This window comes from Carassius auratus, unplaced genomic scaffold (assembly GCF_003368295.1).
Source record: "Carassius auratus strain Wakin unplaced genomic scaffold, ASM336829v1 scaf_tig00007763, whole genome shotgun sequence".
NCBI classification, from domain to species: Eukaryota; Metazoa; Chordata; class Actinopteri; order Cypriniformes; family Cyprinidae; genus Carassius; species Carassius auratus.
The window spans coordinates 469,751-482,216 of NW_020523877.1; the positions used below are offsets into that span (position 1 = coordinate 469,751).

Genomic DNA, 12,466 nt, shown 5'->3' on the forward strand with positions numbered 1-12,466 from the left:
CACAAACAGAAACAACAGTTACACCTTCTCAAATTCTTCATTGCAGGTGCACAAATCCTATTCTACACATCACAAATTAAGAAACTCATACGCTCACATTATTGATACAATTGCTGCAGTGAATATGGTGCAAATTTATATTATACCACAATAATCAAGCAGCGTATAAAACTATTTTTAATGTACAACATGGAGGTTTACACTTTTTTTACATTAATTATAGCATTTATTTGAATTACTGAGAGAGTTTTAGTAATTAAAGTTTGTGTGATAGAGAAAAAGACTATATCTGTCAGATAGGACTCGGGACACAGATGTAAAGGTGAATTCAGAACTGTGTTTATTAGAATAAGGTTTCATGTGCTCAGTGTTTTCAGTTCCTCAGTGCACGGTGAAGCTTCGATCTTCTAGTGCAGGCTTGTATGTAATTCACATGGAGCGGGGAATCACACAGGTGAGTTTGACAGGAACACAGATGTCAAAGCCACAGTCAAGGATTGCTCAGTAAAGTTCTCTTCCTTCTTATTAGCCAGAGACAGAACCAGCTCGGGGTAATCACAGGAGACTACAGCGACCGCAGAATCACTTGTTGTTGCACGGTAGCAGAACAAGAACACAGGTTAGCATAACACTAAGGTGAGTACGTTACGTCTGGCTTGCAGGAGCTTGGAGACAACTTTGAGGAGTTTGTCCTGTTGGAGGCTTGACGGGGAACTGAGGTGCGGGTGAGACAGAACGATGATTAAAACTGACTGGAACTACCTGTGGATTAAACTGTTTTACTGCACACTTCCAGCCAATAAGAATCAAGTATTCAGACAGATCATGGTAAAACAGCAAATAACACATAAAAAATAAGCATCTTCTTAATGGTGAATCCTTTGTCAGCCATACAGACATCACCAGGCTCCAGCAAGTCTGGAAACAAAAGAAACTGCTCTTTAAAGGGAGTGGTGCTCTGTTGTGGAAGCATTCATTTGATTAATAAAGTATGCTGATATCTTCCTGAAACAGTAACTTGTGTCAAGAATTATTAAAATGATAATATGACTTGAAAGTGAAAGACATAAATGTAATAAAGGCTTCAATAATATATTTAATATAATATAACGGGAAAGTTGCATCATGATTTGTTTTCAGAAATGCGTGAACATACCTGGAAGAGGAGTGACTGCATAATCATGATCTGCTTCAGCTGTCACCTCAGAAACTACTTCATCATCTTGGCTGTCGTCTGATGGTATGGTTTGAACTCGTTCGTAAACAGACTCATGTGAAGTATCTCCCCAGTTGTTCTAAATAAAGCGGGACGGGACCGTCCCTTTTCTGAGGCGTTTATGACCAGTAGTGGCAGTGTAATCATCACTGATAAAGTGCCAGCTGCAGACAAATGTGCTGCCTCTAATGATCGTAAACTTTGTTCCTTCTACTCGTCTAATAGCATGTATCCACTTCTTCCTCAGACATTTATCTCTAGGAAAACCGTTTGAAAACTCAAATATGGTGTGCTTTCCATTCAGAAACCCATTAGTCTCAAGCTCACCATCTTCGACAATTTATATAGCAGCATTTCAAGAAAAAAAAAAATCATCTGCTCTCATCCAAATGTAAACTCTACCATATTTAGTTGCCAGACTACTGGAACCTCAAATGCAACTGGGTTCTACAGTCTACAGTCAGTAAAAAATCTAAACTTAAATGCTGTTAGGAATGTTATAACAGGCCAGTATTACCTCTTATATCAATGAACCAAAGCAAAAATCATAATCAATACACACACACACATACAAAAAAAAAAGGATAACTAAGCACAAAATAATGGATTTGCCATAGCCATTCCTGTCCACAGACCTGAACCCTATATGGAAAACATAAGAACAGAGTTCATCAACATGAAGCTGGGAAGCCAACATCCCAATGCACCAATGTCTTCAACTGGGGATCTCATAAAACCTGCAATAAAAATAGTACAATTTAAATTCCATGGTACATAACCAATATAACAAAGCTGCCCAATCCTGTTTCTACAGATCTACCTCCCAGTAGAGCCTATGTCTAACTCTAATTCAACACACTCCTGTATAATTATCAGCTGCTCCTAAAAATGTTTATTACCTGCTTTGAGTATGGAGCTGAACTTTGCAAGAAGGTATACCTATAAGATTAGGATTGGTAACACCTGCATCATATACTATCTCAACTGGTATCTGTTATTACAAAGTATTATTCCAAGTTTAATTTCACTTCAGCTTAAAAGAAAACAAATACAACGATGGACAACTAAAATCCATGTTTGTTACTTAGGAACACCTTTCACTAATGTGCTATGAACTAGATTTGTCCACAAATTCCTCTGTGATAGTAAAAGAAAACACATTAATAACAATAAAATGGTATATCCCCATGCGGTTTTTTAATAATCTGACTATAGTACTTTTTAAAACGTATCATCTTTAAGTTTGCTTAATAATACTAGCCTTTGCTATCTGGCAAGACCTTACGAGAAAGACATAAAAGTAGCTTTTTATGTTAATTTACAGTCATTTACATTGCTTACAACTGCTTATTTATTGTTTGAAATTTGAATTAAAACTTACAGAAACTGAAAGCTTACACTTTGTTTCGTATCACAAGCAGAGTTGCCATTTTCGCGTGAAATTTACACGGGCAACGTCAAAGCCTGAGACACAGCGTCAAAGCTTTTCTCTGGCAACCCTGTTTGATCAGATGACCAAATACAGTGCACACCTTATTGATAAAACATACATACAGACAAGAGCCCAAAATATGAACATATTGCTACCTTAAAAAGCATTCGGGTAAACAACTTCTGGTTTATGGTATGTTCCGAAATGCATGATCAACTTGGATCACATGTGCATTAATAACAAATCACATTACAGCTTTGACGTCATTGAACTGCCGTAAGCTGAATTTGACCTGTCGCAAAGGTCGCAGAGTACATTGCAAATGTTAGAAACGGCAGATATCTGAAAGCGTGCAAGATGTTCAGCGTAAGACCCACACCGTTCAATATTTTAACCTCCGCTATGTTTTAGTTAGTTCATGAAACATAAAATAAGTATAATGTATATCTGTATACACATAAACCCAATAGGCCTTACACCTTCATGCTACTACTAGCCATGTAGCCAATCTTGATTTCTTTTTTTAAAAAAAATAATACTTTAATATACCAAGTTCATTTTCAATTTATATTTTAAATTACGTCTACTTTAAGCGCTGTACCATACTTTAGATTGAAAAAATAATCACAATATTAACTTACTGCAACGCTTAACTAATTTTGTATTTAAATTATATCTACCTATTAAAGTTACCATTAATATTTTATTTATACAATTCATAAACAACTGTCAGATTAAACTGAAAACGTATAAATCCACAGAATACAGAAATAACGTTAGATGAAACCTCATTTATTACAAACTTTAAATGAGTACTTATTGGCAGTTCACATACAGCTTTGGCACATGGAACATTCAATGAAAACCATTAACATCAGTACGGTAGCGTTTCAAACAAAACAAATACTGAGAACAAAGACTAACACTAACAGTGCACTATGAAATAATTTGTACTAGAAACAGTAATTTTTTGTGCATATTACCAGTTGCCTCGCTGAACGTGCTAAACAAGAGCGGCAGCTTCCCAATCTTCCACAACTTGCGCAGCTTCACCATCCGTCACTGTGTTGCCGTCGTTAGCAGCGACCAAGGATTGGTCCACACGATTTTGTGAAAGGGGCTGAATTAACGAGGTAATTAAGGAATCGTTATTAACGCAGATTTCTACCTCTGGCAAATTAAGGAAATGCTCCTCAATGGTTTCCACGTCGTTTTCTGAATAGGCGACGCGGTATCTGGCCAGGTAAGCGTTGATGCAGGAATCGGTCACCGTCAGCGAATGTTCCTGCTGGTCAGCGGTGAGAACTATCGTTCCTCTGTATGTTAAGCCGTAGACCGATGACCGCTGCAGCAGGTTGCAGGCATCACACCTGTGAGTAATGGAGTTGGCAGAAATTTGATTTTGAAGACCGTGGCACCTCGGACAACGATGTCTGGCTCGGATTTGAACCCCGGAGACCACACCGCGCAAAGTCGTAGAAGCAGCGCCGTCATCGGGATCATCCCTGCCCTCATCAGGTACGTCCAGTTGGGTTATCTCCACGACTCGAGTAGATGGAGTTGTGGTTAAACGAATAACCCCTTGCATCTCTCTCGTTGCCAGGTTGGAAAAGCAGTAGGATTTGGAGACGTCGACCTGGGATATTAGGCTATCCCACAAGGTAAGCTTGATTTCCCCCGTAGTGTCAGCGACCCATATCTCCTTCAGCTCACATTCCTCCCGGTTAACCAAGACGATTTTACTAAGTGCAGCACGGGACAGGACCTTAGCTTCCAGCTCGCCTACCTGGAAGCATAAAAATTATAATTTAGCTGCTGAGTAGATCTAATAGCCTAACGTAGACTTTTTTTTTTAATATAAGATATGCTATAGTGTACTCACATTTTGTCTCGGTCCTAGCGCTTTGACGGCCGCTACATCCATCCTCCTGCTGCCCGAAGGTGCTATCCGGGAGAACGGTACGGTCACTACGTCAAGGCTTGTTGTTTTAGAACAGATCACGTCGAATCCGTCTGGATCGGAGAAACCTGCAGGACGAAATATCTGGTTAAGTTTATAATTAAATTGAATGACTTGAACATCCAAATTGAAAAGCACCATCATTTTTACTGTGCATTGGAGTCTACTTTTACACATTTTCATAAAGTCTAAACTTTAACACTTTAACTGTACACAACAATTATAAAATAGATACGAAAAAATCCTTAATACAGTAGTCAATAATGTGTTTTTTTCTTTAGACATGTTCTAGGCTGTGACACTTACTGAGGCTGCGGCGAACATTCTTCAGCTTCACTACCGTCCCGTTTTTAGAGGCTTGCGAAAACGCGGTTAATTTCTCCAACGAAAAACTAACAACTTTATGAAATTCGTGTCTTCCGCTCTGTATCACAGCAGTAAAATACTTGCTGTTTTTTTTAGAGCTTTTTGCTGGAGACACGCTATGAAGATAGCCTTCTACGGCAGAATCCTCCACTTTGCGCGCTTTTGCGGGGCTGGCCATGGTCAATTTGCTTCTCTGGCGTCCGTGCAGCAATGGTAAGAAATCCGGAGCCGATGACGTGTATATGACCATGTATTATTACTAAATTACTTTGAACTTGCATGATATCAAAGCAATGTTTTTATTTTACCTAAATAACAAAGCTCCGACCAAGACCCAAACATCGTCTTAGCTCTGACACCTGTGAATGTTGAAGTATTTGGCATTAAATGTAGGCTCTTATTGCAGAACGTGCAGACTTGTTATGTCTAGTTCCAGTCGCTTTGATGTCAGATTTTAAACCTATATAGCCTAAAGTTAGATTTGAGGCCTGTGTTAAAGAAATAATCTGCCCTTTCAAAATTGCAAACTTTTATAGGCTAAGTGTCTAATAAATTGCAATTACAAATCTAATGCTTAAATGTGTAATAGGCTACGTACAAAATAAATAGCTTAAATTGCTTTGTCAAATGTCTATTTAGGCGACATGCTAAAATCATTCTCAAAATGGCTGCTAAAGTAATAGAAAATCAAATTTAATAATAATAATAATAATAATAATAATAATAAAAAATACATTTAGGGGTATAAAATTAACATTATTCGATAATCATAGCCTCCGTGTCTGCGCCGAATGACAAGTGTTTCCGCTGATTGATCTACCGAACATCAAAACGTGCCCCCAGCAAACACAGAACGTTGTGAGGACGTTGCCAGTTAGTCGTCATTTGGTCAGCGCGACATTACTTTATGGCAACGTTGTGAGGACGTCGTGGTAAAGTTCCATTTTTTTAAATCTTGGCTAACTTCCCAGAAACGTCGTGGGCACGTACTCAAAAGACGTCGCTAGTTAGTCCCATTGGGGACGTTGTAGCGACGTGGTCAGCTGGTCTTCAGATAACTTTTAATATTATTGCACTAGATGTATTATTATTATTATTAAGATACCATTTGAACAGCATATTCTTTGGGAAATATACAAAAAAATTAATCAAGCATGTTAAAATAATTATATATATATATATATATGCCATCAGTTTAAGAACAATAAAATAAACAATTTACTTAGCAAATGGTGATAATGTTTGTTAATGAAAGAGAGTACGGGACAAATTAACATTTAAACCTTAAACTAGCAGCGCACGTCACTTTCTGAGTGAAGTGCGCGACGTGCGCGTGCCCGTCATTTTGTAATGGTCAACTTCCAGCAGACGGACACGGAGGAAAGGTAAGTCCTATAAATCTTTTATTCATAGATTTTAACTGATATAACGTTAAAATCCATCAAAGAGGAGTAGTGTTTTGTATTTTTGTAGGTTTTCTCTTTCAATTTAATAAATAAATGCTCTGTTTGGTTAATTAGCTCAAAAGCAGTCTCAGAGGTGGTCTAAGGTAACGGTAACTGTTAAAATCGAATATAACCTTACCTGTTTTAAATTATTTGAAATTTATCACTATAAACTATACAGTATTAACTTTCTAATAATTAAATTTTTTACCGTAGTAACGTTAATTAGTTTGTTTGAATGCCTGCTGCTCGAGCTTGATGATGCTCATGCTAGCCATGCTGTGAACTTGAATATAAACCGATATAATGTTAAATATAAAGTTTAACGTTAATTAGACCGAGGCTGCCGAAATCATGTTCAGTGTAACGTTATGTGGGATTAATAATTTTCCCTTTTCTCCCTCAAGTGGCAGGCTTGTAAATTCTGTCATCTGTTCATTATTGGTGTTGATGGTGTTTTTCACATGCATGCTTTTTAATGCTAGTTTAATTCTCAAATTGATCTGATACTTTCGTTTCACAAAAAGTAAACAAATTGTTCACTTTCTTAGTCCCTGACAACCACCAGTTGAGTCCATGATTCAGTGAGTTCCTTATAAGGAAATATATTTGTTACCACCTAGTAATTTAAATGTATTATTTATTGCTGTAAAATGAACACATATATTTATCATCAGGGGAAGAGACAGTCTGGGCAGCATCAACAAGACAACTATTACAAGTAGAGATGGGTTTCAAGAACTGGTACTAATTTGGTTCCTGACTTGTTCGGTACTGAAAACATTTACATAAGGTACAGGATCAATAGTGCTGCTATCAGTATTCTTGTAACATTGATTCATTACCCTTTAGACACAACCACATATCCTCCAAATCATCTCTGCGTGGATGGCAGCAAGGATCAAGAGATCATTCTTCATGGAGACTGTTCCACAGGAAGCAGTTTCTCCTGGGTGAAAAACTAAACCTGGTTGTTTCAGCATCACTCAGGCAAGACTAAATACTTTTAAATTGATTTCAGTTGGTTATGTGTTTCAGGTCATCCTGACCATTCTGCTGTCCTGGATGTAAGTCCGTGCAGGAACTACATTTCTCGTTGTTGAAAGATTTGTGCAGCGGTATCCAGACATATAACGCCCCATCACACGGGGCGTCAACGCCTCTCGTTTACTTTTAAATGAAGTGACGTCAAGGATGGTGAAATTAATTCTAAATAGAAGTTGAAGACTTCTCAAGCGCCAATGCAGCCGTCCTCCAGTCAGAACATCTTATGCAAATACCCAAGCGCAGACGCAAGCCAATCAAGTGCATGCAAAACCAGAAAACTAATGTGATTGGCTGTCACTATGAGAAGAGACAGTAATTCTGATCCGATATCAAGTGTCGTATTTTGCAAAAAAAAATTTAAATCAATGTAGAATTTTCTATACTTCTGTGTAGGGATGTCAATTTTCAATCATTTCCATGATTGATCGTCGTTTAAATTAATGATCAAATAATCGATTAATCGTTAACCTTAATGCGGCAAAATCTATTGCAGTAACATCCAGTCACTGGTATGACAGGATGTGCAAAAGTGTGTGTGTGTGTGTGTGTGTGTGTGTGTGTGTGTGTGTGTGTATATATATATATATATATATATATATATATATATATATAAAAAACTGTAAAATATATATTTTACAGTAAGGACCAAAAGTTTGGACACACCTTCTCATTCAAAGAGTTTTCTTTATTTTCATGATTATGAAAATTGTAGAGTCACACTGAAGGCATCAAGGGCTATTTGACCAAGAAGGAGAGTGATGGGGTGCTGCGCCAGATGACCTGGCCTCCACAGTCACCGGACCTGAACCCAATCCAGATGGTTTAGGGGTGAGCTTGACCGCAGACAGAAGGCAAAAGGGCCAACAAGTGCTAAGCATCTCTCAGGGAACTCCTTCAAGACTGTTGGAAGACCATTTCAGGTGACTACCTCTTGAAGCTCATCAAGAGAAAGCCAAGAGTGTGCAAAGCAGTAATCAAAGCAAAAGGTGGCTACTTTGAAAAACCTAGAATATGACATATTTTCAGTTGTTTCACAGTTGTTTTTGTTATGTATATAATTCCATATATAATTCCACATGTGTTAATTCATAGTTTTGATGCCTTCAGTGTGAATCTACAATTTTCATAGTCATGAAAATAAAGAAAACTCTTTGAATGAGAAGGTGTGTCCAAACCTTTGGTCTCAAACTGATTATATATATATATATATATATATATATATATATATACATATAAATATATATTAGACAGTTTCATCGGGCGCACGCACCTGGACCTAAGTTAACTTCCGGTCTGTGTTGTGTATATCGGTCTGGCTGCGGTGCCTTCTACAAACGCAGTTAAAGGCAAGGTGATGAGTAAACTGAAGTTGGGCTCAGGTGGTAGTGCTGTGGGATGTGTTTCCCATACATTTATTTATTTTTGGAGACTCGCCACAATTTTAAAACTGATCGATTTTCAAAAAGGCTTCGTTGAATAAACATGAGTAACGTTACGTACTGCACGTTTAATAATTCCTAACATTTATATGTTTAAATATCAAAACGAGGCACAGGTGTTTTTATATCGCTGTATTTCTGAAGAAAGACTTGCATGTTATATGCCTGATAAAGCAGCGTGAGCGTAGCTCTGCTTTGTTTACAGCTGTTACTGGGGAAACCTCTATTTCTCGCACTTTATGTCTATGCTTTAAAACATCTCCTGCTGGCAAAGAATGAATTTGCATTTTCATTAAGTCTGCCTGATCCACGCAGCAAACATATTTTGTTTGTTATCAAAAAATATCTACTCTAGAGGGACTTGGCTGTTGTTATTGATTCTATTTGGAAGTCTACCGGTTAGGTTAGGTCCACAAAAGCGCGCATGCGCAGTAACGTTTGTTTATGTTTAGGGGTGCTCCGATCACGATCGGCCGATCGTTAATGCGCATCTCGTCAGTAAAGCTGGTTTTCTAATCAGCGGTTAATTGCATCAGGTGCGTGGTTTCACATAGAGCAGCTGTTACTACACAGAATCTCTATTAACAATGGCTCTGTGTACCCAGACAGCACATGTACGTCTGGCCGACGTCGGCCCAATATCGAAACGTCGCCCTCTATACCTAAAACATCTATAAAACATCGGCCTGGCGGAGGCCGATATAATTTGGTCAGTGCTCTGTTCTCCAGCTCATCAATCGTCGGCCCTGAGTTGGTTCACGACCGCGGGCCGATGCCGCACTTCTCTGTGTGCGCGTGCCCAGTATTCGTCTCTTAGCCACCCAGAGAGAGAGAAGAGGATAATCCCAGCGACATCTGTGGCTCTGAGGTAACGTTACGATTTCACTTCAGCTCAGTAGAGCTTGGCAGCGTGACGTAACGCCTCTAGCGTCGCGGTGGCTTATGGGTAGCGCCGCCATATTGTGAGGCCGTCGCCGTTCCGCAAATCTGTCAGGCCAGGGGTCCGCTAATATATAAATGATATATTTTTCCATTAATTTTTAAGTTATGGGGCGAACATGCTGTGTAGTCGGTTGCAGTGTCCGTTCACACGACCGACAAGGTACAAAATTAGACAACGCATTGTCTTTCTTTAGCTTTCCTGTCTGGAGGAAGAATCAAGGAAGCTATGTGTCGGATGTTACAAAAAGACGCCGGCTGTCGTGGATTTCAGCCGTAAGACGAAAAGACATCAACTTTTCAAGCATCCCAAGATTGTTAAAAGTGTGTTCCAGACATTTTTATTCAGGTGAGTGTCAAAGAATTAGAGACACTTCTAAATATCTTGCAGAAAAATAGATCTTATTCTTTAATCTGAGCATTGAGTGGTATGGAAGACACTTTTTATCCAACATGGTATTATAATTTCTATGAGAAATATAAACAATGTTTAGGTGAAATGTAGTAAATGAAAAGTCCAGAATAACTACCAGGCACTTATATAGCTGTGAAACTACTTTAACATAAGATATTTTAAAAACACATAATGGTGTGTATATACCACCACAATGCACCTGGGACACTCTGAAGTGCGTGCTACCGAGTCAGACCGGTATTCTCGTCAATTACAACGACAATTAATGACCGTGCCAGTAGCAGGAGACGACGGTGAATCCCAAATGCAGAGAGAAACCACTGCAGAACCGGTGGGATCAGCACATGAAAAGGAAGGTGGTGACCAGGCAGAGGCAGAAGTGGCAGCAGATGCTGCAGGTGGTGACCAGGCAGAGGTGGGAGCTGTATAAGATGAGTGTGGAGAATGGGCAGATGTGGAAGCCGCAGAGGATGAGGAAGGTGGAAACCAGGCAGAAGTTGACATGCCAGTTAAGAGACAAAGAAGAGAATGTCAGTTCTGTGAGCGCAACAGTGCAGAAGTTAACCGTCTGTTGCAGGAGAACAGGGAGCTTAGGTGTGAGCTGAACAAGAGAAAGATGGATGAGGACTTCTTAAAGGGTGACACAAATAAGGTCAGGTACTACACAGGAATTCCATGCTTTGCAATTTTATTGTCTTTGTTCACCACTGTTAAGGCTTTCCTGCCAGTTACCAAAAAGTTGTCATCCTTTCAAATGCTTTTGTTGACACTCATACGTCTGAGGCTTGATCTTCCTGTACAGCACCTTGCCCATCTCTTCCATGTGTCACGTAATACTCTTTCTACTGCCTTTACTGACACCATAGATGTTTTAAATGCACGGCTTAATCCATTGGTGTGCTGGCCAGAGAGGCATTGCTTACAAGCTACAATGCCGCATCAATTTTTGGAAGCTTTTGGGAAACGTGTTGCTATTATAGTCGACTGCTTTGAAATACGCACAGAAAGGCCATCAAATCTAAAAGCACGGGCACAGGCCTTTTCTCATTACAAAGGTACACACACCATGAAATACCTCATTGGTATTACACCACAAGGTGCCATATCATTTATTTCCAAGGGATGGGGTGGGCGTGCCTCTGACAAGCACATAACTGAGAACTGTGGCCTTCTCAACAAACTGTTACCTGGTGACTTAGTGCTAGCTGATCGGGGCTTTGATATCAAGCATAGTGTGGGGATTATGTGTGCAGAGGTCAAAGTTCCTGCGTTCACTAAAGGAAGATGTCAACTTGACGCTAAGGATGTGGAAAATACACGTGCAATAGCACACCTGAGGATTCACGTTGAAAGGGTGATTGGCAGTTTGCGCAACAAGTACACAATGTTACATAAGAGAATACCAATTAGTTTGTTACTGCCATGTGAGGGGGAGGAGATGACACTTCTTGACAAGATAGTGAATGTTTGCTGTATACTTCTTAACATGTGTCCCAGTGTGGTTGCGAAACCAGATGAAAATGAAAGATGTGCATGTTAAAACAGTTTCATTGTAATGTTGTAAATATGTATATTACTGTTGTAGACATATATTCATTTTGATGACATGTTTGTATACTTAAATAGTTCTATTGAAAACAGATGACACAATAAGAATTTCTAGAAAAATTTGCATGTTAAAAGTGTTTAATTCTAATGTTGTAAATATGTTTAATACTGTTGTAGACATATTAGTTTTGATGACATGTGTATACTTAAATTCTACTATTAAAAACAGATGACGCAATATGAATTTTAGAAATAAACTGGTTTAATAAAAATGAAATTTGCAAGTACAAAAACAACTTGAATTTTTTCAGCAATAAATGTAAACATCTTCAGAAACTGGAAATATATATTTATTATATAAAGTGCAATCATGTTGAGATCAAACTTATATCATATACAGTGCAATCATGTTGAGAACAAACTTCATATCTCGTATACAGTGCAATCATGTTGAGAACAAACTTCATATATATCTTGTATACAGTGCAATCATGTTGAGAACAAACTTCATATCTCGTATACAGTGCAATCATGTTGAGAACAAACTTCATATATATCTTGTATACAGTGCAATCATGTTGAGAACAAACTGATTAATTTTTCCAGCGATAAATGTAAACATGTCTGTAAACATCTTCAGAATTGGCAAATATATATAT

The 12,466-nt window shown here is 38.5% G+C and overlaps 2 protein-coding genes and 1 long non-coding RNA gene across 4 annotated transcripts in view; 1 reads left to right on the forward strand and 2 right to left on the reverse strand.

Annotated features, from left to right (window-relative positions):
• LOC113071650 (CD209 antigen-like protein C) overlaps positions 1-12,466 on the forward strand; it is a 291,989-nt gene that overhangs the window by 149,241 nt on the left and 130,282 nt on the right. The gene's annotated exons all lie outside the window — the stretch shown is intronic.
• Positions 1-12,466, reverse strand: part of LOC113071656 (uncharacterized) — a 119,452-nt gene that overhangs the window by 71,192 nt on the left and 35,794 nt on the right. The window lies entirely within an intron of this gene.
• Positions 3,620-4,905, reverse strand: LOC113071649 (uncharacterized). The gene is made up of 2 exons (XM_026244956.1): positions 4,531-4,905; positions 3,620-4,434 (listed from the first exon to the last, which is right to left on the reverse strand). The coding sequence occupies exons 1-2, from the start codon at positions 4,789-4,791 to the stop codon at positions 3,652-3,654; spliced, it is 1,044 nt and encodes a 347-aa protein (XP_026100741.1). The 5' UTR covers positions 4,792-4,905; the 3' UTR covers positions 3,620-3,651.

Coding starts and splice junctions, on each gene's coding strand:
- LOC113071649 (XM_026244956.1), bottom strand. CDS start 4,791: ATGAAAATGTGTAAAAGTAGACTCCAATGCACAGTAAAAATGATGGTG. Junction 4,435..4,530: donor CGCTAGGACCGAGACAAAAT/GTGAGTACACTA, acceptor TTATGCTTCCAG/GTAGGCGAGCTGGAAGCTAA.